Source organism: Miniopterus natalensis, chromosome 1, assembly GCF_054644295.1.
Source record: "Miniopterus natalensis isolate mMinNat1 chromosome 1, mMinNat1.hap1, whole genome shotgun sequence".
Lineage (NCBI taxonomy): Eukaryota > Metazoa > Chordata > Mammalia > Chiroptera > Miniopteridae > Miniopterus > Miniopterus natalensis.
This window is the reverse complement of record NC_142081.1, coordinates 27,793,570-27,820,497: the sequence shown is the minus strand read 5'-3', so window position 1 is coordinate 27,820,497 and position 26,928 is coordinate 27,793,570. Positions and strand designations below refer to the sequence as shown.

At 53.9% G+C, this 26,928-nt stretch overlaps 1 protein-coding gene across 1 annotated transcript in view; it reads left to right on the top strand.

Annotated features, from left to right (window-relative positions):
* The window catches only part of PLEKHG3 (pleckstrin homology and RhoGEF domain containing G3), a 28,498-nt gene extending 4,995 nt beyond the window's left edge, over nucleotides 1–23,503 (top strand). Inside the window, exons 2-19 of the mRNA XM_087819866.1 lie at nucleotides 7,226–7,612; nucleotides 8,692–8,789; nucleotides 10,017–10,086; nucleotides 10,370–10,416; nucleotides 10,526–10,676; nucleotides 10,760–10,891; nucleotides 11,127–11,309; nucleotides 11,513–11,605; nucleotides 11,871–11,957; nucleotides 12,214–12,247; nucleotides 12,596–12,694; nucleotides 15,059–15,148; nucleotides 15,531–15,569; nucleotides 16,004–16,026; nucleotides 16,557–16,901; nucleotides 17,405–17,518; nucleotides 20,199–21,636; nucleotides 22,141–23,503. Of these exons, the coding sequence (XP_087675992.1) occupies nucleotides 7,226–7,612; nucleotides 8,692–8,789; nucleotides 10,017–10,086; nucleotides 10,370–10,416; nucleotides 10,526–10,676; nucleotides 10,760–10,891; nucleotides 11,127–11,309; nucleotides 11,513–11,605; nucleotides 11,871–11,957; nucleotides 12,214–12,247; nucleotides 12,596–12,694; nucleotides 15,059–15,148; nucleotides 15,531–15,569; nucleotides 16,004–16,026; nucleotides 16,557–16,901; nucleotides 17,405–17,518; nucleotides 20,199–21,636; nucleotides 22,141–22,838 (4,128 nt within the window). The 3' untranslated portion in view covers nucleotides 22,839–23,503. The remainder of the gene's footprint in view (nucleotides 1–7,225; nucleotides 7,613–8,691; nucleotides 8,790–10,016; nucleotides 10,087–10,369; nucleotides 10,417–10,525; nucleotides 10,677–10,759; nucleotides 10,892–11,126; nucleotides 11,310–11,512; nucleotides 11,606–11,870; nucleotides 11,958–12,213; nucleotides 12,248–12,595; nucleotides 12,695–15,058; nucleotides 15,149–15,530; nucleotides 15,570–16,003; nucleotides 16,027–16,556; nucleotides 16,902–17,404; nucleotides 17,519–20,198; nucleotides 21,637–22,140) is intronic.
* The last annotated feature ends 3,425 nt before the right edge of the window (nucleotides 23,504–26,928 follow it).

The window sequence follows — 26,928 nt, the reverse complement described above, 5'->3', positions numbered from 1 at the left end:
AAGTGGAGAGTGGTGCTCCAGGTATAATCCTGCATTCCTTCCAGCAGGCATTTATTGAGCACCTAATGTGCATTACTTGCTGGGGGTGAAGGGAGAATATGGGAAAGAAGGTTTTATTGTTTAGTCCAGAAGAAAAGCTTGCATATATGGACACACAAGGACCAGTGTTTTAAGCCATACTCAGGGTCATTAGAATTTAAAGAAGTGTTTAGTAACACTGTCCTATGGCTGCTGTAAGGAGCTCCATAAACTCAGTGGATTAAACATTTATTATGTTACAGTTCTGGAGGTCAGAAGTTAGCCTAGGTCCCCAGGGCTGTGTTCCTTCTGGAAGCTCCAAGGGAGAATTTTTTTTCTTGTCCTTTCTAGCTTCCTGAGGCTGCCTAGGTCCTTTGACTTGTGGCCCCTTTCCGAAAAGCCAGCAACGTAGCATCATCCCATCTGTTTCTCTCTGTCTCTGCTTTTGTTGTTACGTCAACTTTGGGTTCTGCTGCCTCCCTCCCATATGGACCCTTGTGATTACATGGGGCCCGCCCAGGTAACCTGGGAATACCTCCCTATCCCAAGATCCTTAACTTGAACACATCTGCAGAGTCTCTTTTTCCATGCAAGGTAACATTCACAGGTTCCTTAAATCTAGGGCTTAGGATGTGATATTCTGGGGGGTGGGGGGGCATTATTCAGTCTACAGTAGGGTATGTTTTGGAGGGGTTGGAAATGGTTGAGGAGGCCTTTCTGAAGGAGGTAGTTTGACCAAATCTGTGTAGGGAAAGGAGGGTCTGGGACACATTCCGGGTTTAAGGAATAACATGAGCCATGGCAAATGTTGGGATTGTGGACTTGTGGGAACTGTGAGGTGTGGGCCAGTGATCTTCCCATAGAAACAAGATGCCAGGGGCTTTCCTTTCCCTCCAAGGCCAGGCCAAGGGGGTTTTCTGGACTTCAGTCTTTAGGCCCAGACTTCCTTGCAGAATTCACGGGAGAGGGCTCCACTGGCAGTCAGGATCCTTTTCCTTTCCCACAGCTTCAGTCCTGCTCTGAGGACCCAGCCACACTTGGTGGCCCCCTGCTGTTCTTGGGGGTGGGAAACCAAATTCACGAGGGAAAAGGAGTTTGAGCCTGCTGGCCAGGGTTTGGGTGGCCCAGAAACCCTGATCACACTGTTTGCACAGCCTCTGACAGTCACATTGCCCACACTCACTCCCTGGGGAGCCTTTCCTTATCTGTTCTTAGGGTGCTGAGGGCCCCTGAGTCTCCGGAGAGGGGAGGAGGGGCCAGAGAGAGGAGATTGCTGGTGAAAAGGCAGAGAGCCAGATGCTCTAGGGTTCTCCTGGGGAAAGCCTGGGGTTGTCGTGAAAGGTGGCCTCCTGCTGGTGTGACCTCACTCAGCTCTGCCCATCCTCGGCTGGCCCAGGGAGGGCTGTGGAGAGAGGTGCCTGAGTGGGGGGCAGTGGGAACACGCTGGCAGGAGCCCCGGCAGGAGCAGGGCTTCTCCTGGGCGCAGAGTTGGGGAGCAGCTTGGCGTGTGGCTGTGCTGAGCTGCGGGCGAGAGCACAACGAGTGACGCAGGATCTCAGCTGACGTCTCTGTGGAGGTTCACATTGCTTCTGCCCTGGAAAAGGTGGAAGAGTTGTTTGGAAAAGTTGTGGCTTTTTTCTGTTCCTTCTTTCTGATACCTTCTCTGAGGAGATCTTGATAGTGGAGTTGGGGGGCAGTCCTGGGGAAGGTCAGAGGCTGTCTGGCCTCTTGAGTTTGGAGAATGAACCTTTAGGATGTAGTTGAAAGACAAGGCAGTCTGCAGTCCCTGAGGGAGGACTTGACCTGGTGAACTCCTTCCCTTTCCCCCACTTTGGTCCATGGACTTTGGAGCAGTTGTCTTTGGGGGAACCCCCTCCCTCTTTTCCTGCCTGCCTCCAACGCAGGTGTGGTGTGTCGTGCTTCCACTTCTTGGGTGTGGGGTGAGAGAGGATGACATCATCTTCCTCCGCACCTGGACCCAGCCTCCCTGATCTGAAATGTTTTCTGGGGAGCGTCCAGAGCACTGACCTACTCAGAGGGTTCGCCAGCAAGCACCCTTTCCCTCTCTCCTGCCTTCTCAGCCCACTGGCTGGGGAGGGAGGGCCGGCAGGGAATGCTGCTGAGTCCTGGGGATTCCCTAGGACCAGAGAAGCAGAGGTTCTCCAGAAGGTGGGTGCCCCTGTGAGACCATTTTTTCAGAAGTTGGTTGGGGGGATCTGTGTCCTGCTGCCTCAGTGACAAGAACCCTGAGGACAGAACACGGAGGGGGGGCTATTGTGGGTTTTGGGTGGTGTCATTTTCTTCTTGGAGGCAGAGGTATGGATCAGATTGAGGGCATGGCACCTGAGGCACAGTGGGGAGGAGAAGGGTGAGGACTTGCACTGTTAGCTGTGCTGGGAGCCCTAGGGGCCTGCTGCCCCCTGCCTGGGGGATATGCAGGGAGGTAGATGACCTTACAGGGTGTGGCTGGGATTTAGATTTAGAGAAAGTTTAAACAAGCAAACTAAAGAAACCAGATCTCCCTTTCTCTCCTGCCCCCGGGCTCTTAAAGGTGTATGTCTGAGCAGCTTCTTGGGCCCTTCCAAAAGAAAGGTCTGCCTGTCCAGAGTGGCTCAGTTGGTTGAGCATTGTCCTGTGTACCAGAAGGTTGCAGGTTCAATTCCCGGTCAGGGCACAGAAAAAAAAAAAAAAAAAAAAGAAGAAAGAAAGGTCTTAGGTGACCTTGTCAAAGAAGGCTTCATAGGCATGGGATTTGAAATACACAGTTTTCTAGAAGACTGATTTACTGATTGATGATTGACTGGATTGATTCATGTTGAGAGATGGAAGAGGTCACGGCTGGGAAGCAGGTAGGGGAATTGGAGACGTGGTGTCCTAGGATGGGGTGGCCATGGGCATCTGGCTTGAGGGTTTGGCTGCTGCCTGCCTGTTGCCTCCTTCTCTAGGCTTCCACATCTCTTCAGATAGTATCTTCCAAGATGAGTTTGAAGACCTGAGTTCTGATCTTGGCTTTGGAGTGAATCTTACAATATGAGGTGATGCTCAGTGGACGGGAAGGGAAGGTTGGCTCTGCCCAGGGGCATGTGGGCAACTGCTTTCACTCTCTCTGTGAGAGTCTGAACTACACACATAGTCCTGGTTGGGAATAAGCTTTTAGGACCAGATTGCACTCAAATTGAGTATGGTGTCTTTTTTACATCACTGTCAAGTGGTGTCTACTCACAGCCCCCACCCGGGCTGTGCCTTGTTTGCTCTCACTGCCCATTCGCTTTTCATTCCTCCCTTTCTGGGTCTCTACATTCTGTTCCAGTTCTGCTATCCAGGAGAGAGCCTGTGATCCTGGGCCTCCTGGTCACTGCCCAGCTTTTCTCATTTTCCAAGGAATTTACAGTCTGACCTCATGATCACATGCTTTTTCCCTTCTCCACGACCTACGATCCTTTGACCTGGAATCTGTATTTTGTTGTTCTAACAGGAGGGTAAATGGTCGCAGAAGCTATAGCTGCAAGGAATCTTAACACTCAGCCCTTTACCTCCACAGGCCTTTGTGGGGTAAATGAATGTTACATTAAAAACTCTGATCTTTCAAGAGGCAAAGCCATGGCATCCAGGGCTGTGACTAATCCTTTGCCTGTGGTCCTGGCTGGTGTGAAATCCATTAGGGAGGTAGGAGAGCATGAACACTGGAGCATGAGTTCAAATCTAGGCTCTATCACATGCTACTTCTGTGACCTCAGTTTCTGTATCTGTAAAATGGAGATAATAGTAGTATCTACCTCAGAGTTTTTATGAGATATAAGTGGCTTGTTAATGTCTATAGTGCTTAGAACATTTTAGTTGTTCTGCTTGGTTTTAGTCCCAGGAGGATTTGGGCAGGGGCACTACTTTGAAAATGTGAACTTGGTTCGCAGGCAGATGGCTGGCTATGTTTAACCAGAGAAAGTTTCTCCAGATAGAAAAACTTTAGTTTCTGAGCTTGAAGTGTGCTTATGTTGCCATGGGGTCCCAAAAGAGTGGCCTTCAGAAGGAACCCTTTAGAGATAAATCTCTCCCAGATAGTGTGTGTGTGTGTTTGGGGGGGGGGGGGGCAGTAGCTGTGGGGCACTGTGACCTGGTCAGCTGCGAAATCCACTTGGGAATTGGGCCTTTTCCATTTAGCATCCCTCTAGGGGCTAACTGATCCCAGGTCTGATCTGGGAAAAGTCTTAGGCCATAAGTCCCTGTCCCATGGTTCCAGCTGGGACTGATGGGGGAGGGGTGGAGAGAGGCAATGTGCCTGACTGCGACAAGCAGTGTGCTTTGAAGGACACCAGAGTCCTGCAGGACTGAGGATTAGGGGGCAGAGTATGGGTCTTTGTCTTCCTCTGTGCTGAAACGACGTGGTCTTAGGCTGCTGGCTGGTTCTGTAGACAGGCCTAGCGGGTTAATTCTGAAGGCTCTTTTGAAGAGAGAGGAAAAGGCAGCAATGCTGCATTTCCCAAGGGGCTCTCCTCTGAGATGCTCAGTTCCACTCAGCGGATCCTCTGAATTAACCCTCCTTTTGCTGCCCATGAAGGGAGGGAGAGTGCAGGACTGGCCCCAGTGGTGCCACTGTGCCCTCATCTGCAAAACGGGAGGCTCACGTGAGCACCGCAGCCGAGACACACAGTGACAAAGCGCTGTGCCTGAGGGGCTCCTTGCTGGGCGAGCATGGATGGCAAACAGGTCTCGATGCTCCTGACTTTTAGCTCAGTACAGGCACCAGTTTGTTCATCATCATTCATTTGCCAGATCATCCTTAAGGCCCCGGCCCTTAGGTCACTTATAGCCGAGGGTCGGAGGCCTCAAACTAGTCACAGTCTCGTGCAGCGAGTGCTAGAGTAGGTGTAACCCTGGGTGCGGAAAGATTATGCAGAAGGTGCCCCAGGTTTGCTTTCTGGGGAGGTTTCTAGAGGGGGTGGTGGCTTCTAATTGGAACCAGGGGGTTGGGTATAAGTGACTCCGGTTGGGGGGGGGAGTATGCCATGGGATGGGTGGGGGAGAACATTTGCAAAGGCCACAGCCCAGGGTGTTGGGACAGATTGGGGTGCTGGTTCCAGGGTGGGGCAGAGGCACAGAAGACCAGGGAGCAAATTCATAGTTATTGGAGTGATGGTACCTTCTAGATTCTTCTCCTCATAGCTGTAGTCTGTGATCTGGTAGCTTCTGAGATCTAGAACTAGGGGTGGAAGGCTTTGGGTCAGTAGAGGTGGGAGGGATGCTCTGGAACTTTTTCCTGTGGAACCAACAATCAGATGTACATTCTAGAAAGTGGTGTTAGTGAGCTCTGATCCTCTGGGGTGGAGGTGGAGCGTCTCTGTTCTTCTCAAAGGCTGCAGCCCCTCCCCTGACTTGCTGCTTCAGGTAGCCTACCTGTGAATCCACTGTCTGCTCAGGGAATAAAGTCCACCAAAGGCTGTATTTGCCTCATCTGGGAGCAGCTTCCTGCTTGCTGTGCTCCCCTGAGCTGAGAGGGGGGAGCTAGGAGGACTCACTGGTGGCTCAGCCCTGGGGAATTTCCTGTGTCCTGGGAGCCAGGGTGAGTCAGGGGCTTGTACCAGGTGCTGAAGGTGGGGGCGGGTAATGTAGGCTCAGCCTTTGTACCATCTCCTCTGCCTTCTCTGTCAGTATCCAGAAGTTTCCAGGTTCATGGTGTAGCCATTGGCACCCCAGAGATTTTGCAACTTTGGGGACACTGTTACCCTCTGGCATGTGTGTTGTCATAAATTATAAGAGCCAGATCTTTGCCTGCCCTTGTCTGGTGACCCCAGCACAGGCCCTGACAGGTGAACACTTGGGAAGTGCTTTTTGACAGCTACCATTAGCATCACAGTTTTGATGGTTTATGGAGCCCTTGCCCTGTGCCAGGTGCTCAGAGCCTGGAGGACACAGCACTGGGGCAGATGGTGAGGAGCTGAGGTACTTGGGTTTGATGAGAAGGCATCCCTGCCATGGCTCTGGCAGAGGTGTGTTCTCTGCTTTTCTGGGGCCTCGGGTTTCAGAGCCCTTGTTGTCCCTGGCTGTGGTCCATTTTTCTTCCACCCTGGAAAGATGGAGGTGGAGCCGTTGGAGTCAGGAAGGAATGTTATTGGGCATCCTTGTAGATGCTCATAGTCTGAAGAAGGACTTCCTGGGGATTCAGAGTTGCTGGGGGTTTTTGTTTTTCCATTATGTTTTATATATTATTATTTTTTAATCTTTATTGTTGAAAATATTACAGATGTCCCCTTTTTACCCCCATTGACCCCCTCCACCCTGTATCCACCCCACCCCCAGGCCTTTCCCATATCAATGTCTGTATCTATGGGTTATGCTTATAAACATATAAGTTCTTTGATTAATCTCTTCCCACCTACTCCCCCATCCCCACCTTCCCTCTGAGATCCCTCAGTCTGTTCCATGCTTCTCTGGATCTATTTTGTTCATCAGTTTGTTTATTATATTCTACATATGAGTGAGATCATGTGGTACTTGTCTTTCTTTGACTGGCTTATTTCGCTAAGCATAATACTCTCCAGTTCCTTCTATGCTGTCCCAAAGGATAAGAGACCCTTCTTTTTTATAGCTGCATAGTATTCCATGGTGTAAATGTCCCACAGCTTTTTTATCCACTCATCTGATGGGCACTTGGGCTGTTTCCAGATCTTAACTATTGCAAATTGCGCTGTTATGAACATAAGAGGTGCATACGTTTTTTCTAATTGGTGTTTTGCAGAGTTGCTGCTTTTAAAATTGTAAAATTGTTTTTTTTAAAATATATCTTTATTGATTTCAGAGAGAGGAAAGGAGAGGGAGAGAGAGAGAGAGAGAGAAACATCAATGATGAGAGAATCATTGATCGGCTGCAGCCCACAACCCAGGCATGTGCCCTGACCGGGAATCAAACCCCGATCGCCTGGATCCTAGGTCGACACTCAACCGCTGAGCCATGCCCGGCCAGGCTGTAAAATTGTTTTTAAAGTAAGATAAAATACGCATTTTAACCATTTTTAAGTGGCATTAAGTCCGTTCACATTGTCGTGCATCCATCACCAATCTGTCCACAGAACGTTTTATCATCTTGCAAAACCGAAACTCAGTATCCATGAAACAGCAACTACCCCTGCCTGCCCCCACTCACCCTTAGCAGCCAGCCTTTTGCTTTCTGTTTCTTGAAGACTCAGAGTTTGCCTCTATCTGTCCTGCCCAGAATCTCGCCGCAGAGCCTCCGCCGGGCAGCGATGCCAGGATGCCCGTCTCTGCCTCCCTCCGCCAGGACGGCAGCCAGGAGCGGCCGCTGAGCCTGACCTCCACCGCGTCCTCCTCGGGCTCCTCCCGTGACAGCCGGGGCGCCATGGAGGAGCCCAGCGGCCCTGAGGCCTCAGCCAAGAACGGGGCCGGCTCCCCGCGAGGCCGGCACCCCCCCAACAGCAACAACAACTCCAGCAGCCGGCTGAACAAGAAGGGACCCCTGTCCCCGTTCAACAGCCGGGCGGCGGCGGCGCCTGCGCACAAGCTCAGCTACCTGGGCCGCGTGGTGCGGGAGATCGTGGAGACCGAGCGCATGTACGTGCAGGACCTGCGCAGCATCGTGGAGGTGAGGCCCGCGCGGCTTCGCCCGCCTCCCCCGGCCGGGCCTCGGCAGCCCAGCTCTGTGCGTAAACCTGCCGACGCCCCGGGAGGGTGCTTCCCCGACACGCGTGTCTCGGAGGTCTGCTTCCCGTGGACTAGCGGGGAAGCCTGACATCTCCCGCCCTGGGGAAGCTGCCGACTGCCCACACTGCCTTGTGACTGGGTGAGACCAGTCGCTCCAGCCGGCAGAACCTACTGCAGTTTCCCCGGGGAATAGGCAAGGACAGAAGGGACTCCTGTGCTCAGTGGAGACTGGCTCTGGACTCCACCTGTCTGCTTCTAAATCCCTGCTCTGTTGTTCCCTAGCTCTGGGGTCTCAGGCACAGAGGTAAACCCCCCCCCCCCCAGAACCTCAGGTTCCTCATTTGTAAAATGAAGATGCACCTCCTCGCAGGGCTGTGTAGGTGAAGCATTTCCCTCTGTGCAGGGCACACAGGAGGAGGTGGCCCTGCGGCTGCAACTGTGGAAGCTGCCAGCTGCTGTGGAAGGAGATGTATTGGTTTCCCAGGGCTGCTGTAACAAATTACCACAGACTTAGAGGCTTAAGACGCAGGAATTTATTCTGTCTCGGTTTAAGAGGCTAGAAGTTAGAAATCAAGATGTTGGCAGGGTTGTTTCTTCTGGAGGCTCTGAGGGGGAATGCATTCCAGGCCTCTTTCCTAGCTTCTGCTGGTTGCTGTCCATCCTCTGTGTTCCTTGGCCTGTAGATGCATCACCCCAGTTTCTGCCTCCGTCTTCACGTTGCCTTCTTCCCTGTCTCTTCATGTCTTCTCTTATAAGGACACTAGTCATTGGATTTAGGGCCCACCCTAAATCCAGTATGATCCTCTTGAGATCCTTAACTAGTTGCATCTTCAAAGACCCTGTTTCCAAATAAGGTCATAGTCTGAGGTTCCAAGTGGACATTAACTTTTGGATGGAACTATCCAACCCAGTATAGTAGGTGATGTCTGTGAAATCGCGTTATAGCTGTAAAATGAGGTGTGGCTAGGGGGACAGGATTGTGTCAGGAGGGGCTGGGCTCTGATGCCTCTCTCCATGCAGGACTACCTCTTGAAGATCATTGACACACCTGGGCTGCTAAAGCCAGAACAAGTCAGCGCCCTCTTTGGGAACATAGAAAACATCTATGCACTGAACAGGTATGAGCGGGCCTGGCATACACTATGTTCCACCTGTGAGGCCCATCTCAGGGCCTGGGGAGGAATCCTGAATGTCCCTCGTCTCATGGGCTGTGACATATGGGTCCAGAGCCTGATCTCTGAGGGTGGGGAGGGGCAGTCCATCCCTGTACAAAGGTATAGTTAGCTCCCTGCAGGAGAGAGGACATGTGGGACCATGTGCCCTGGGGCTGATGTGCTTCCTGTAAGGCAGGGAGAGCGTCTGAGGCCATGTGCTTGTTGGGTTCAGCCTGGGCTGGTACCTCCTCGGGGGACTGCTGGACCCTTGCACATGATATCCTTCCCTCTATCACTTTGTGGTTCCTTTGTCCCTTTCATCTTTGTCTTCCTCTTGCACATCTCTTAATTTCTTCTCCGTCTTCCTACTGACCCCATGGGAAGTCAGGGCTCCCTGGAGGTGATCTCTGACCCATTAGGGGAATGCACAGGTCAGTCAAGACGTGATGGGGGAGGCTGAACAAGGCCTGATGAGGGGCTGTTTCAGGGCCAAGGGGCTCCTTGAGGATGTATAGTGTGCCGCCTGGGCCCACAGATGCCCCAGGGGAAGGGCACTAGTCTGGAGGAGCAGAGCTTGAGGGGACAGTGTTGATAGTTCAGGAGGAAACTTACCCCAGGCCCTTTAAGGTGGGCAGGGAGACGTCTTGCTGTGTAAGCTGGAGAAGTCTGGGAGGGACACCTAGGCTGGATTGTGGGGATTGGGAAGGTGGGGGGAGTGTGGGGGGAGCACCCTTTCTAGGGTTTCCTATAGTGCCTCCATCTAAGAATAAGGGGTGCTGGGACTCACCCTGTCTCTCTCCTTTTACTGCATCCTTTTGAACTAGGTGCCTTGGTTCTTTTGCGACTCCCCTCTCTCTCTTCTTTCTCCTTTAATCTTTGCTTTGTGTATTTGACTCCTTCTGCCTGCAGAGGAGCTGTGTCCTCTCCCGGAGGTGGGTACTGGTGTCCCTTCTTCCTCTTACTGAGCATGTGGGTGTCCTTTGCTCCCCATCTTTGCAGTGTTGCTGGATGCTTTTTGTGGTTGCTGCCATGGGCAGGGCTCACTTTGAGGGTGGAAGCCCTGACTCTTTGGTGTGACACCAGGGCTGGCTGTGTATCTGGGCGCCAGGAAGCCGGGGAGGGAGCATGGTGTGTTGGTAGATGTGAGGCTGCAAGTGGTCCAGGATCTGATGACCACTCTCCCTCACCCAGCCAGCTACTCAGAGACCTGGACAACTGCAATAGTGATCCTGTGGCTGTGGCCAGCTGCTTTGTGGAAAGGGTAAGAAGCCCCCTGCTGGGGGCTCAGTGGGACAGGAACTCCCACCTTCAGGGGACATCTGAGCTCTGGGTGCCCCTCTCCAGGGGAAAGGCCATGCTTCCTTTCGGTAATGGGGAGGGTATACTGGGGTGGGGCCAGACAGATGGGTGCAAAGATGGACCTGCAGACACTCAGGGAAAGGGGGATAGAGTTGCTCTGGGGACCAGGGGCATGTCTTTGGTAGACCTGGCTTTACAGTCCAAAGAGACTCTCCCTGAAATCACTATTTTTGCTTTCTCCTTAGAGTCAAGAATTTGATATCTACACCCAGTACTGCAACAACTACCCCAAGTGAGTAACTGAGGTGGAGAGGGGCAGCTGATCCATTTGGTGAGTCTGGGACACCCCACCTTCCCATCCAGGCCTTCTCAGGCGGTGACGGCCCCTTCCTCACTCCCAGCTCAGTGGCTGCCCTGACGGAATGCATGCGGGACAAGCAGCAGGCCAAGTTCTTCCGGGACCGGCAGGAGCTGCTGCAGCACTCGCTGCCCTTGGGCTCCTACCTGCTGAAGCCAGTCCAGCGCATCCTCAAGTACCACCTACTGCTCCAGGTAACCCAAGGGTCCAGGGGCGGCTGGGGGAGGGGCAGGACCCTTGAGTCTGTGGACTGACTAAGCCCCTGTGTCCCATGCAGGAAATTGCCAAACATTTTGATGAAGAAGAGGACGGCTTTGAGGTGGTGGAGGATGCCATCGACACCATGACCTGCGTGGCCTGGTACATCAACGATATGAAGAGGAGGCACGAGCACGCAGTCCGGCTCCAGGTGCTCCAGGCTGCTGCCTGCAGGGGCATGTGGGTGTGGTTGCGTGGGCGTGGGGCTTGGAGAGGGAATGTGGCTGCCCTGCTGGGGTGAGCTGAGGGGTGGTGTCCGTGTGGGGCAGGCTTCTCTAGGGTGACCCAGCAGTGGCTGGATTTTTAGGAGCTTCCTGGAGTCCCATAGGGTCCCCAGCATGGTCATGATAAGCCTGACCCTTGGGGTTGGTGCTTCTGTGCTGCAGGAGATTCAGTCACTGCTCATCAACTGGAAGGGGCCGGACCTGACCATCTATGGGGAGCTCGTCCTGGAGGGCACATTCCGCGTGCACCGCGTGCGGAATGAGAAGACCTTCTTCCTCTTTGACAAAGCGCTGCTCATCACCAAGAAGCGGGGCGATCACTTTGTCTACAAGGGTCATATCCCGGTAACCAGGCTGCTGTGGTCTCCTCTGCCTCCTTCCTTCCTTGCCCTCTTCACTCTTCACTGGCCCCAAGTCAGTGTGGACGTAGCTCCATCCTTCTGCGATTACTCTTCCTGCCTCCCAAGATGATCTCGAGGCACTGGGGCCCCAGGTCAGCTGCCCTTTCCCCCCTCCTTGTGCTTGACTGCCCTCTCCCTCTGCCCCAGTGCTCCTCCCTGATGCTGATCGAAAGCACCAGAGACTCCCTGTGCTTCACCGTCACCCACTACAAGCACAGCAAGCAGCAGTATAGTATCCAGGTGAGGGGCCGGTCGGGGCGCTTGGGCTGGGACAGACCTGCCTCATCCGCTCACTTAGCTGTGCTGAGCCTCAGGGTCTCGCTCGGGAAGGCAAGGTTCATTGTGGACACCTCTCAGGCTAGTGCTGACAAGTCAAAGTAACGTCACAGAGGCCCCCGCAGAGGTCCTCTTCCCACCTCTGCCCTGCTTGGCAGAAGCACAGCCCATGTCATGTGCTTTTAGGCCCATGATAACCCCTGGCTCCCTCTCCCTTGGCTCCTCCCAGGCCAAAACAGCGGAGGAGAAACGGAACTGGACTCACCACATCAAGAGGCTCATCCTGGAGAACCACCACACCACCATCCCCCAGAAGGTGTGCTCCTGGGGTGCCCCCAGCCCCGGCTCCTGTTGGGGTACAGGGAGAGGGTGTCTTTTAGTGCCAGCTGTGGGGTCCACTGGGGCCTCACCCTCTGGACATTGGCTTCACTCAACAGCGGGGGTTAGTTCAGAGGATGCCCTGGGCCTCAGCAGAGCACTATGGGGTATCCTCACTCAGCAAGTGAGTCCATACACCGCGGGAGGCACAGCACATGGCAAGGTCGTAACTAGGTGGGTTTCTTCCTTTCCAGGCCAAGGAAGCTATTTTGGAAATGGATTCCTATTGTAAGTGACCCTTTCTGCCTGCTCTGTCCCTAATTGTGCACCTTTCTCGGTCAGGCTGTGTCCTGGGGAAGCTTTGCCTGGCACTAAGATTCCAGAGGGCAGGGGGGACCAGGTGGCTCCTTTTGTCAGGCCCTGGGGTCTACTGTGAACTAGGGGCACTGCTGATGAGCAGACTCTCCATGTCCGATGCTCCTGGGTGGAATTGGATGGAAGATGGAAGAGGAGGGAGTTTTGGAGGCTTCTTGCCCCTGGAGTTGGGGTGGGCAGCAGAGATGTGGTCAGCTACAGTCAGACTCTAGGCCAAGGCTGATAGTGTCCCAAAGGCCTGATTTTCTCTCCTGGGTGCAGATCCCAATCGGTACCGCTACAGTCCAGAGCGCCTGAAGAAGGCTTGGTCCTCACAGGATGAGGTGTCCACCCATGCGCGCCAGGGCCGCCGGCAATCTGGTAAGGAAAGGGCTGTGTGGGCAGAGAGGCATCTTCATAGGACCCTTGACCAGGCAGGGGACCATTTGCAGCAGCATTTGGGGCTGGCTCTCAACTCCAGAAATCCTGGGAAAGGGCAGGGTGTGTGTGTGTGGAGCATCCTCTCCTTGTGCTCCCCCCCACCAGGCACCTAGGCGCCCTTCTTGCCCACCAGGGTTGGGCAGTCCACCTTTTCAAAGGCCCTAGGAATGCTCATTCACTCAGGCCTTGGCACTCTTCTTAGCTCCCTTGCAATTGAAATCTCCCTTCTTCACCTCTCCAAATCCTGGGAGTCAGCCAGGAGTAACGCTTGGACATCATGGATGGGTCCCAGCTCAGCTGTGGAACAGAGCAGAGGCAGGGCATGGGGAAAACAAGTTAGGCTTCAAGTGGCATCAAATCCAGACGGGAAATATTTACTTTGGGTCTCAGGGAAGAGTTCCATTTTCCTCTTCTGGGTTTTCCATGACTGGGTTCACTACTATGTACTTGGAGTAATTGGAGTGAATCGTCTATTGAAAAAGAGAAGACCTTTTATTCTTAGCTGTCCTGGTGATGAGTGTGTTTTCTACATCTGTTTTTACTCTGCCTTTCAGTCTGAGGCTCAGGGACCGATTTGGCTTCAGCCAGGTATCTGCCAAACATACTCACGTGGTGGGAGTTGGGGTGAGAAATGTCTTAGAGACCCCTGGAGAGAGAGATTTGGGTGTGACTGGGAGTGGTGTCCTGGCTTAGATCTCCACAGTGCATTGGGCTTTGATTAGCCATGACCCACAGGTCTCTTGAATAGTCATGTGGGTTGATGTGTGAGCTGAGTGGTCTTTAGAAAACTTCTGTGGTTTTATTTTGTTTGGTATTGCTCCCAATGGATCTTGAACCCAAGGCAAGCTTGTCATGGTTGCAGAATTGTATGGTGTTACATGTTAAAAGCTCCCAGTTGGCGGTGTTAAGTTCGTAAGTCTCGGGGTCTGTTTTTCTTTCCTTTCTTTTATAATCCTCTTTTGTCCGTCAAGAATTCCTCCTTAACCTGCCATAGCTTTAAATTGGAAGCTCTGGCACATGGACATGTTCAGTAAGTGACGGTGGCGGTGGTGGTAGTGATAGTATTACTACCTGTCATACGTCAGATTCCAAACGGTAGCTATGAAGGCACTCGGGAAATGAGCCATTTTAGAGCTTAAGTGTCCACACGGCTGAGATTTTAGCCTAAAATCTAAAACTCTAAAAGAGTTGGGTGTTGTTTGTGTGCTTGTTTCTGTGTTTTCGTTTTAACCATTATGAAAGAGACATCTTTCTAAAAAAACATGCTTCATGCTCTTGAGCCTTTAAAATAGAGGGTGCTGACCAGAGTTGAACTTCTTTTCTGAAGTCGGTGCAGCGGCATCACTGTGGTGCATGAGCTGCCAGATTCTCCAGGGGCCTCGGGTGGGGGTGGGGGCTGCCGGTTGCCGTAGAGACAGCCTGTGTTTGCAGGGTTGTGTCCGTCTACACACTGACGAGTGTTTGTTCTCATCCGTCTTCGTGTGCTTGCCTGCAGTATCCTGTCTTCCTCCTTCATTCTGTTAGAAATCAGTCTGTGGAACTTGTGAGAAGTGTGTAACAGCAGCATGAAGTGGCTGAGAAGGGAGGACGGGAGGCCTGCTCTCAGCCACCTGCTCCGACTGCCTCTCGGCCTTTTCTGCTTCCTCCTTCCAGAGAGCTGAGATGGGTAGATAAATGACATTTATGGATAAGGTGCTGCTGTCATCGTTTGTCACTTATTAAATATTCTTTTTTTAATGTCTTTATTGATTTCAGACAGAAAAGGGAGGGAGATATAGAAACATCAATGATGAGAGATTCATTGACTGGCTACTTCCTGCACGCCCCCCACTGGGGACCAAGCCCGAAACCTGGACATGTGCCCTGACTGGGAATCGAACTGTGATTCCTGGATCATAGGTTGATGCTCAGCCGCTGAGCCACGCCGGCTGGGCATTATTAAATATTCTTGATTACAGGTTCTAAAATGAAAGAATTGAGTGTTTGATGAAAACAATTGAATGTTTACTTATATTGTGCAGATTGTGCACGCAAACACACCTCAGTAGAAAAATGTTTTTCTTTATGCTCTTCTGCCCAGGAACAGCTAAGAGACCTCAGTAGACTTTCCTTCTGGTTATAAGTTTATCATGGGCTTCTCACTTAATGCCAGCTGGGCAAGGACAGCATGGGTTAAGTCCGAGGCTCTATAGAGAGGTCCCTTGACACGTGTCCTCTTATTCCTGCCTGCCTGTCTCAGGTCTGTCCCCAGAAAGACTGGTGACACCATCAGCCTAATGGGTGTGTTTTGTATCCTGTCCCCAGAACCTGGTCAGCCCCTGTACAGCCAGGCAACACTCCCCAACAGGCAGCGAAGCTTCGTGGTGCCAGGCCTTAAGGGCCGTAGGAAGTCGGGTGCGACCTCTGCTTTCCAACTGGGGTGCTGTGAGGGGGCTTGGCCTGGGCTGTAGCTGATGTTCTCATTGCAGGGAAGGTGGGGCTTGAGGTGGAGCCGTGGACCTCCAGAGATATGGCTAGTTGGTTTGAAGGGGGCAGTGTGGGGCTGTGGCTCCTTGGGTGAGCTTTGCTAATCCAGGGGATTGTGGGAAGTGCTGCTCATGGGGGCTGGTGGTCATAGCAGAGGTCCTAGGGCTGATGGAAGTGGGATGGGGTGAGGGGGCCAGGCCCAAGTGGACTTTGAGCTGGTGATGGGCCGGCAGCGCTGTGGGCTTGGGAGCAGGGCCAGGCACAGTTGTTTCCAGGCCTACACTGACTGCCTATTCACTTTCCTCCGCAGAGCCAACCAAACACCTGTTCAGGCAACTCAGCGAGAAAGGTGAGTGTGAGGGGTGGACGGCCATTCAGGTGAGCTCTAGGGCAGGGGCAGGAAGGTAACCATCTGGGTGGGGATATTGAGGACAGTTTAGAGGGGACTCTGTCTCTATTCCTCTGGGAAGTGGGCCTTGCCCATTGCTGTCTAGGGAGGGGGCTTGAGCCCCCCACTCCTTTTACCCTATCCTTGAGTAACAGCAGGAGCAAGTGACACAGACCTGCACTGCTCTGCACTGCCCCACCCTCACCCCCATCCCCAGCTCCCATTCTGTCAGTCATTCCTTTGAAAGGTGAGGGTTCTGACAGTAGGAGCCCCCAGAGAGGTCTTCCCCAGGGAGCTCTAGGCCTCTGGCCTCTATAAAGAGGCTCTTTCTCCTGTTTACCCATCTTCCTCCCCCCCCCCCTCGCCCATGTGCTGGGACTCTGCGGTGGTGGCAGCAGCCAGAGCAGCAGGAATGAAGGTAAGGCTTGTGGGCAGAGGGGCCTGGCTGGATAGAGTGGGGTGGAACTGCCCAGGTCAGCTCTGGCCCCTTCAGCTCTCATTGTCTCCATTCATTTAACAAATACCTACCAAACACCTCCTGTGCACCAGGCTCTGTCATCAGGATCACAGATGAATGAACTGAGGCATGTGCCCCAGGGACCCTTCTGTACCCTTTCCTGGAATGTCACCCTAGTGGTGGCCTGGCCAGCTGAATCCTCTCTCATTTTTTCCTCTCTCTGGGTCTTACGTTCCTAACCAGGCCCCAGTCCTAGCTTTCCCAGGTCCCAACTTCCTACCGCGAGAACCTCCACCCCACCCTGCATTCTCTCACCTCACCCCCTATCCCTCCACTTCCTACCCCTCCGGTCCTCACTGGGCTCCAGTGCAGACCAGGGGTTGGTGTCTAGATATGGATTTTTGTATAGACCCTCCTCACCCCCAGCCACTGGCAGGAGGAGGGGGTGTTGCTCAGGGGCCGGTCACGAGTGGGTCTTGTGCTCTGAACAGCATGCAGGCAGTGCTGGCGCGCTCCTGGACTTTGGGCAGCCCTCCCGTACTCGGGGCCTGCAGGCGGAGGCTGAAGGGGCTGCCCGGGAGGAGCAGGAGCAGGAGCAGGAGGAGGTGGTGGAAGACGAGGAGGAGCAGGCCTTTCAGGTCACTCTGGAGGACCTGGCAGGGCATGAAGGCAGCAAGAAGGGGTCTGGGCCAGAGCCCCCAGGCTCAGAGGAAGAAGATGAGGAAGAGAGCCTGGCAGTGGCGGAGCAGGTAGCCGACTTTGCCAGCTCCCTGCTGGCTGCCCTCCACTGCTGGCACTATCGGGCCAACGCTTTACTTTTCTCCCGGGGTGCTATGGTGAGGTGTCTCTTTGATCTCCCCTCCTCCTTGCATGCTCCCTGGCATGTGCAAGCTCGTGTCCATCCTAGAGTCCCCTCCCCTGCCCTCTCCACCCTCTGTCCTTGTTCCTTTACTTCTGCCATCAGCACTTCTTAACCCCTCACTCACTGTCACACCCTGGTGAGCCCCTGGCATGCACTGTTCCAGTACTGGGCGTGAACTAGTATACCACCCAATGCGCATGACTAACGGGGTGGGGTGGTGGGCAAGGGGAGAGGGCAGCACACAGCAGGGCTGGCAGGGTCAAAAGGGCTGGGCTTTTCTGAGGCTGCATGCCTGGCAGGGATTTATGTTCCCAGACTTGGCAGTTCAAGTTGACTATGGATTGGCTCAGGTGCAAGGCTGGCTCTCAGCAAAGCCCAGCCCCTTTAGGGCTCAGGACATGTTGTTCATGTTGGGATGCAGAAGGAACCAGCTCCCAATTGCCCCGGGAGCTGACGACTCCCCTCTGCTTGCTGCAGGTGAAGGGGCGCAGGGAGTCCGAAGGCCCCAAGAGCTGCAGGAGGCCCAGCGGCCGGTCTCCAACCAGTTCTGAGAAGCACATGAGCTTCGAGTCCATTTCTTCCCTTCCTGAGGTGAGTGGCCAGTAGGTGGAAAGGGGATAGTGCAGAGGTGTCTGGAGCCCAGATCTCCAGATCTGCAGGCCAAGCCTTCAGGCTTGGACTCTCCTGTTGGGCCCCTTCAGGAAGCCTGTCTGGTCTTTGTGCACATGGCTTGGTGAGCAGATAGCCCCTTTCTGTGAATTAGAAAAAGGTGCTCCTTCCTTTGGGCAGATGTAGGCCCTTGCCAAGGGGCGCAGTCAGCAGAAGTGACCAAATTTTAGATCTCCTCGGCCAGGCCTCCTTGTGTAGGGCACAAAGCCCTGCCCCTGCCAGAAGGCCAGACATTTAAATCATACCTGTGCCCACTTGGGCAATGGGTAGCATATTGACATTCACTCGATACCTCCCACATGTCTGATGTTTATTTCTTTTGTCTATTCCCTGTGACAGCTCTACCAGGGAGAAAGAAAGAGGCTCAGAAAGGTTGAATGACGTGCCCGACAGTGGGCAGCATCTGAGGGGCAGAGCTGAGACCAGACTCGGGTCTGTACTCAGAAGCCCACGCTCTTCTTCCTGCCACCCCACACTGCCTGTGGGTTGTCTGGAACGGAGTCCTTTGCTTTGCCAAAGTTATGAGAAAAATTTGTTCATGAGGCCGAGACCCCAGGGTGGGCCTCACCCGGATGACATTGGAGGAGAGTCTAGAGTAATGCTGTCCACTGATAATAGAATGCTATCCACATGTGTTGTTTTACTTGTTATTTTTAATCCTCACCGAAGGATATTTTTTCCATTGCTTTTCAGAGACAGTGGAAGAGGGAGAGAGAGAGGAAGGGAGGGAGAGGGGAACACCAATTGGTTACCTCCCATACGTGCCCAACCAGTGTTGGGGATCAAACCTGAAACCCAGGTATGTGCTCTTGGCTGGAATTGAACCCGGGACCCTTTGGTCTGTGGGCCAATGCTCTAACCACTGAGCAAACTGGCCAGGGCTACTTATTATTTTAATTATTTTATTATTTTTCAAAAATATGTTTTTATTGCCCTGGTCAATGTGGCTCAGTGTACCCAAGGGTTACAGTTTCAATCCCCTGTGCAGTTCAGGGCACATGCAGGAGGCAACCAATCAATGTGTCTCTCCCATATCGATGTTTCTTTCTCTCCCCCTACTACCCCACTTCCACTCTTTCTAAGAAATCAATGGAAAATATATCCTCAGGTGAAGATTAAAAAAAATAAATTAGAAAAAAAAATGTTTTTATTGATTTTAGAGGAAGAGAGAGGGAGAGAAAGAGAGAAACTTCAATGTGAGAGAGACATTTATCTGTTGCCTCCTGCACACACCCCAACCAGGGATCAAACCTGAAACCTGGGCATGTGCCCTGACCAGGAATTGAATTGGCGACCCACTGAGCCACACTGGCCAGGGCCACATGTGTAACTTTAAATTGTCTAGTAGCCACATTAAAAAATCATTTAAGCCCTGCTGGCATGGCTCAGCAGTTGAGCATTAACCGTGATCTAGGAGATCACAGTTCGATTCCTGGTCAGGGCACATGCCCGTGTTGTGGGCTCCATCCCCAGTGAGGGGGGTGTGCAGGAGGGAGCCGATCAATGACTCATCATTGATGTTTCTCTCTCTCCCCCTCTCCCCTCTTCTCTCTGAAATCAATAAAGACATATTTTTAAAAAATAATGATTTAACTGCCCTGGCCAGGTAGCTCAGTTGTTTCTCTCTCCCTCCTTCCCTCTCCCTCTGCCTCTCTTTCTAAAATCAATAAATAAAAATATTTTAAAAAATTATTTAATCCAGCATGTCCCAACAGTTATCATTTCAATATATAATCAATATGAAAAGCTATTAATGAGATGTTTTATACTTTTTTTGTATGAAGTTTTTGCAGTCTGCTGTGTATTTTACCTTTGCAGCTGTTTTAAGTGTGGACTAGCCACATTACAGGTGCTTGGAAGGCAGTGTAGCTGGCGGCTACTGTCGTTAGACAGTGCAGGCCTAGGTCACGGTTCTACTCTGCAGATTCTGGACTTGATCAATTGTTACCAAGTTTGATTCCTCAGAATATAGAGTATGCTTTTCTTCTCCCTACAGACCTCTCTGGAAGGCTGCCCAGAGAGGTACTAGCCAGTTTTGTGGTTCAAATGACTTACAAGGTGGTCAAGAGGGAGTTCTCAAATTTGCTTCCTTCCTTGCCCATCTCCTGGGCACATGTACCCACATTCCTGTTTCGCCCTCTGACAGGATTCTAGTGTGTGGTCCTGTTGCCTGCTGGACCCTGAGCCGCCCGGGAGGCCCTGCCCCTTAGGGAAGTAGGAGTGGCCTCTCACATTGCTCAGGCCTGGGTATGAACCCAGAACAACTCCTGTGTGGGGAGGCTCTAGGGCTCTAGGGAGTTGCTTCACCATTGGGCAGGGCTTGCTGGTGCCATGGCTCTGACCCTGTGTTTGCATGTTCTTCTGTCCCTGTAGCTCCCAGATAGGCTGCCACACAGGGGCGCCACCTCTTTACCCCATCTGTATTCCTAGAATTTTCCCTGGGTTTGAGGACCCAGCACCTGCAGGGTCACAAAGGAACATCATCACGTTCCTCTCCCTAGGGACATTTAGTCCTAAACCGCAGTCCCCTCACTCGGCTTCGAGTAGGCCATGTTGTCCCTTCATCCCCCAGGTCTCACGTGAGCTTTCTGTGCTGTCCCAGGTTGAGCCAGACCCTGAGCCTGGGGAAGAGCCGGAGGTGTTTGCTGCTGTGGAAGATCCCAGCACCGAGGAGATGCCCTTAGACACAGAGTCTCCAGAAGTCCTGGAAACACAGCTTGATGCCCATCAGGAGTTGCTGGGGCTGGACCACCTGAGTGACATGGTGGACTTTGTAGTAGCCGAGAGCACCGAGGACATTAAGGCCTTGAGCAGTGAGGAGGAGGAAGAGGAGGAAGAGGAGGAGGAGGAGGAGGAAGAGGAGGAGATGGGGGCCACCCAAGAGCCTGAGAGCCTCCTGCCGCCCTCTGTGCTGGACCAGGCCAGTGTCATTGCTGAGCGGTTTGTCAGCAGCTTCTCTCGGCGGAGCAGCCTGGCACTGGAGGATGGCAAGTCCACTGGCTTTGGGACCCCGAGGCTGACCAGCCGGAGCAGCAGTGTGCTCAGCCTGGATGGCAGTGAGAAGGGCCTGGCCCGCTGTGGCAGCACCACAGATGCCCTTGGCTCTCAGTTCCCCCCAGAAGGGGACCTCAGTGTGGGGGTGGCCACAGAGAGTGGCCCTTCTGTCAATGGGACAGAGCCCCCAAGCCCAGGCTGCTCAGCGGAGACTGACATGTCTTCTTCCTGCAAGAAGAAGGAATCAATGCTCTCCACCCGAGACCGGCTGTTGCTGGACAAAATCAAGAGCTACTACGAAAATGCAGAGCACCACGATGCTGGCTTTAGCATCCGGCGCCGCGAGAGCCTCTCCTACATCCCCAAAGGCCTGGTGAGAAACTCGGTCTCCAGGTTCAACAACCTTCCCAAGCAGGACCCAGAGCCATTGGCCCCGTTGGGGCACAAGAGACAGGTGGGCTCCAGGCCGGCTTCATGGGCCCTGTTTGACCTCCCAGGCCCAGGGCAGGAAGGTGCAGGCGCTGGGGACCCAGCTCCTATCACAGATGCTGAGTTCCGTCCGTCTTCTGAAATTTTGAAGATCTGGGAGGGGATGGAGTCTTCTAGGGGGAGCCCTCGGAAGGGGCCAGGCCAAAGCCAGGCCAATGGCTTTGATCTGCATGAGCCGCTCTTCATCCTGGAGGAGCACGAGCTGGGAGCCATCACCGAAGAGTCGGCCACTGCCTCACCGGAGAGCGCCTCCCCCACTGAGCGGCCCAGCCCAGCCCACCTGGCCCGAGAGCTGAAGGAGCTGGTGAAGGAGCTGAGCAGTGGCTCCCAGGGAGAGCTAGTGGCCCCGCTGCACCCCTGCATAGTGCAGCTCTCCCACGTGATGGACAGCCACATGAGTGAGCGAGTTAAGAACAAGGTCTACCAGCTGGCCCGCCAGTACAGCCTCCGGATTAAGAGCAAGATGGGGACAGCCAGGCCACCACTGCAGTGGGAAAACGCAGCTTCCACCGTTCCCCACCTGCAAGAGGAGGCTGGAGCGCCGTCGGCTGGCAAAGGTATGATGGGAGTAGGGAGTGGACCCCTCCCACAAGTCTAGGGTGGAGAGCCTTTTTGGAGCCACTTGGCTTTTGAGGGAAAGTGACCTCTAAAGAACCTCTACCCAAGACAGGGCTGGACCCCACACCGAGGGCCAGGGTGAGCCCTGGCACCTGGTCCAACACCCTGAGGCCACTTGTGCAGCCATGGTTGACTGTCCTCCCCCAGCCTTTGCTGGGAAGCAAGGACCCTTGGAGGAAATGTAGCCATGCCCCCTCTTTTCCAGGAGAGCAGGAGCTCTTGTCTTTCTCTTTGACTCTCGAGCCCTTGTCCACTGCCTTTTCTTTATTCTTCCTGTTTCCCTTTGATAAAGGGGCCGGGATGGTAAATGAGATTTCCCTTCCATCATCACACCCAAAACTCCACCAACCAGCCTTACCCAGAAGTGACTGAAGGCAGTTCAGAGGCCTCACTTCTGCCCTCCCCTCCTGCCCAGTGACTCAGGCAGTGCTCTCTCCTCACAGGTAAGAGAAGGCCAGTGCTGTCCCTCAACCAGGAGCAGCTGCTGGTCCAGGAGCACAGCCTACCCAAGCCCTACCCTGCTGGGGAGACATCACCACGGCGTCTCTCCTTCAGCCCCTCTGCTGCCAACTCGAGGACCACTTCCCCGGGGGCCCGGCCCTCCATCCGAAGCCCCCTCAGTCCCTTGGACACTGAAACCTTCAACTGGCCTGATGTCCGAGAGCTCTGCTCCAAGTACGCCTCCCACGACGAGGCGGTCCAGGCCGAGGGCAGTCGGCGCCGAGGCCTGCCCGTCAACCGGAGCCGCTCGGTGCCGAACATGGTGGAGCCGCCTCTGTCGGGCAGGGTGGGCCGCTGCTGCAGCCTTAAGGGCCGGCCCCAGGCTCCCCGGGGGCTGCCCCAAAGTGGGCCCGATGGAGAGGAGGCCCTGTGTGTCACCGCAGACCTCACCCTGGAGAACAGCCGGCGCGTGATTATCATGGAGAAGGGGCTCCTGCCTGGCCCCGCTGGGGGGCTGGAGGAGGGCAGTGGCCAGGGACCAAGCTCACCAGCAGCCATGGCGGGGCAGGGCCAGGATTTGCAGGAGTCTGCAGAGTACTGGCTGAAGGAAGAGGGTCCCAGGGACCCAGTGGACCCAAGCCAGCAGGGCAGAGTGAGAAACCTGAGGGAGAAATTCCAGGCCTTGAGCTCCATAGGTTGATTCTTGAGTCCTGGGGGAGGGAGGAGCTGAGGGACGGGGAAGAACCTTGGCATATGCCCACAAGCCTGGGCTCACCCTCCTTACAGGAGCCTCACCCTGGGCCCTCAGAAAGGCCGTGCCCAGGAAGACTGCTCTCATGTACTCGGCATGTGCCTTCACCTGCCGTGACCGCACTGGCGCTCCCCTGGACTCATGGTGACCTTCCACAGGCCCAAATGAGCCCCTTCCCTCTGAGGCCAGTGTGGCCACTTCCCTTGTATATATTTCTCTCTATAAGAAGCCAAATATTTAAGCTCACCTCTCCCCTGGGAGAGCAGACCCTGCTCAGGCCTCCAGCGTGGGCGGCCACTGCCAGACTGAGACGCCCAGCCAGGGAGACGCAGGAAGGTGGCCTGGAGAGGCTTTGCCCTTTAACCGTGCCTTTCCTTAGCATCCAGGCGGGAGTGAGGTCCATAATTTATTGCTTTCCATTCTGTGTATATGTGCGCGCGCATGAGAGAGAGCGAGCGAGTGTGTGTTTTCTCTGTTGATTCCCTTCCCGTGAAGAATGTAACAGACTCAATTCAGGTACTTTTGTGGGTTGTCTTGCTGACCCTGTGGTTGTCGCTAATGTATACACATTTCATTATTTGCCAATGGTGCAATAACCACTGCTGACCAACCGACCTGTGTGTGGCGTCCTTACTGGGCCTGGCTGGGGTGGGGAGAGTCGATCGTGACGGGGTAGCTTAGATGAAGTGGGACGGGGGGGTTGTAGCTTTCACGCTGACCCAGCCACCAGCCGTGCTTATGAAGCACAAGGCACCAGGGTGCTCGTGGGGCAGGTTGGGGCCGCAGGATGTGCAGGGGGGAACTTGCTCTCTGCTACTCCAGTGGACTTCTCTGTCAACCCACAGCCTGGCATTCTGTCTTGACGGCAGCAGCATCATGCCAGCCTTTAGCTTGTTTCCTCAAGGGCCAAAGCTGGACTAAAGGAAGGGGGGGAGTGAATGGAAGGAATGGAAGGAACGTTTTTCTAATAGGCAGAAGTTTCCAGTGTCTGGTGCCTTGTACTCTTCTTCCGCTCTCATTCCTAGGAGACATTCTAGGAGATGAGGATTCTGAACCTGGAGTCTAGAAATGTCTTCAGGTGGCTTGGAATGTTGGGTGAGGGATACAGGTGCATTTTTCTGGGATGCAGCCTCAGTTTTCATCCCATTCTCAAAGTGTCTTTGATTCAGAAGGGCTAAGAATGCCTCCCTATTTCTAGTTGGGTTTCCTGCTCTTTATGGTGGACCAGCCTTGTTCTGCTCTGTTCCTTCTGTCTGGGGCCTGGGAGGAGTGGAGCTGCAGGGCTCAGGTGGTACAACTGTCGTCAAGTGTCCCCACAGGTCTGCTGGTTCAGGACTCCATTTGTTTCTGACCTAGGAGAATAGGCTCCACCTACAGATGGGTGCACAGAGTCTGTCGAGGTCGAGGGAAGCTCAGAGGCTCGTAGAGCTTCTCCTGGGCAAGAGAAGACAGGCCAGAGATAGCTCATGTTCTACTAGCCACCCTGAATGTTCTGTGGCCACTTCCACAGTCACTGTGGAGAGAGTCAGCTTCTACCGGGCAAGTCTTGGGTTACGGCATTGAGCACCCACAAATGTAACAGACTGAGAGTCAGGAGACCCATGCCTTGGCCCTAGCCTTGCCCTTAAGTAATCGGGTCACCTAAACTCTTGCCTTTTCCTATCTGTAAGTTGAAGGAGATGGATGATTCGCTGCTTCTCACACCCCCTGACCGACTCATCAGAGGGTGGGGCCTGGGAATTTGCAGTGAACACTTTACCCAGGTGATTCTTACACAAGCATCTAGATATGTCTGGGAACCTTGGGCTAGCTCGGTATCACCAGCTGCCCATTAGAATCTTTGTGGAGCCATTTGTAAAATGGCTATGCCACATTCCAGCAACCCAGGTCACATGAAAGCTGCCCTTGTGGAGAGGAACCGTGGGCACAGCCATTCTGATGTCCAGCCAGGATCTCTGCCCTTAGCTGTGTGGGGAATGGCCTGCAGCAGGCCCTCAGGATGGTTGAATGCATGGCCAAGTGAGCTTTAGTCAGGGTCTCGGGTGGGGCGCAGGACCCGGGTGCTGGCAGAGTTGTCCCATAAGACTTGAGGACAAGCCAGAGAGTTTGGCTTGGACACAGCTCCCTCCTTGCTCACTCAACTAGCTCTCCTTGGCCCAGGTGAAAGGGAAGGCTTGTCAAATAAAAAATGGAGAGAAATGTGGAGCATTATTGATTTATTAGAAAAACTAGTAAGTGGGTTTCCTCTGTTGGGTGGAAGCACGTTTGAGCAGGTGGAGGACAAGGCCCAGCTGGCCCCAGGTTGCATGGTCTGTGCCCAACAGGGTTGCGGTCCTCTGCAGCTGCTGCCTCCGTTGCGTCGTCCCTGAGCTTGCTTGTCCAAGGGACCAAGCCATGTGGTCCTTTGGCTCTCTGCCCCCTCCCACTGAACAGAGGAGGGGGATCCAGGACCAGCCTTGGTTACCCTAGTTACCCTCTAATAGGCAGGAAGTAAGTGGTGGGTGGGAGCTGAGCCTTCAGGCCTCCTGTGATGGGTGCTGGTGGGGGGGAAGGAAGCCCAGGAACCGTCATACCCTCCCTCAGCCAGAGTCCGTTGAGGCCAGGGGATGAAGGGACAGGAGGACCACCTGACCATGTCCCGAGGGAGCTTCCTCTAAACTGCCCTGGGAGGAAGCCTGTTATGCTGGTGTGGACTGGAGCTGTGTCAACCTAGTTTGGGAATACTGTTTAAAGACTGCAGAGTAGAAAATGTAAGGACAAAAAACAAAACACCTTGCCAGGGTACCAGGGGCTTAGCCCCCATGTGGCACAGCCTCCCAAAGCTGGGTTCCTGCAAGTTCAGTCCTGTTGGTTGAGGGTCTTGGGGGTCTGTGTGATGTTGGGAGGGACATATGGGAGCTGGCAATAGATGGCGGGTCACATGCAGTTGGCTGCCCTTGACAGTCAGGGGGACCTGGTTGGTGAAGTCCTAGCGCTTCCTTTGGGGTCCTTTCATTCTTGGGCCTGTGGAGTTGCTTGTTGGAGATTCCTCACTCAGGTGCTACTTTGGCACACATGGAGGGGAGAGGGTGGCTCCTTGTCCCTGGGCTCCCTCAAGACTGGCCCAGGGAAGCAGTGGAGGGAGACTCCTGCCATCATCCACGCTTCGGCAAGGAACATGCTATCTGCCCTGGAGCAGGACATGCCCTCAGATGCACCAGAGGTCTTCTGTATTGCCAGGTGAGTGTAGTCACCTCACTGCCTCCTGCCTTGGTTTCCCCAGGTGTGGAAAGAGGCTGGTGAATGGTCTATACTACGTTCCCTATAGGTATAAAGAGGGCTCTAGGGCAAAGTGCACAGAGGCCCAATGAAGACCCTGGCTACAGAGTGGGACCACCTCACCTGGGGATGTCAGGCTCCGTTGGAGAACTACCCTCTTGTGGTTCTTGTCTGCTGAAGTCAACTTCACCTTGACATAGAGGTTTTGATCTCCGAGGTGTGCCTGCATTAAGTGCTCCTGGGAAGGCCTAGGAACTCTGGATGCCTACTCCTAGGGTTTCTACCTGAGCCTCACCCACATCCGAGGAATCCTCTCAGTGTGTCTAAGGCTCCTTCCCATGGGGTGGGTGATGGAAACCAGCTGTAGTCCCCAGGGACCTTTAAGACCTCTCCAGGAGAAAGGCCTACTGCCACCAACTTGACCCCTTTTTGGGACCTAACCCCAGTTAGGATACTGGGCTGGAGCTGTATTGCTTTCCAAGAGTGGCGGGGAAAATCCCTGTGGAATGAGTGCCCTCTTCCCTCCAGAAGTTTGACCTCAGCAGCATGGGGAAGGCTATCTCTGTGGGTCTAGGAGGCAGGGCCCCTTTGGCTGTGCTTGGGGATGGGGTGTGTGGGCATTTGGTGACTTCTGCATCCATGTGACTTCCCCAAGACCCAAGGCCAGGACCTTCAGGAGAAGCTGAGCAAGGGGTGCCACACCTTCGTGGCTCTGGCCCCAGCATTGTGCCAGCTGTCCATGGGTTGTGTGATGATGGTGGTAACACCCAGATGAGGCCAT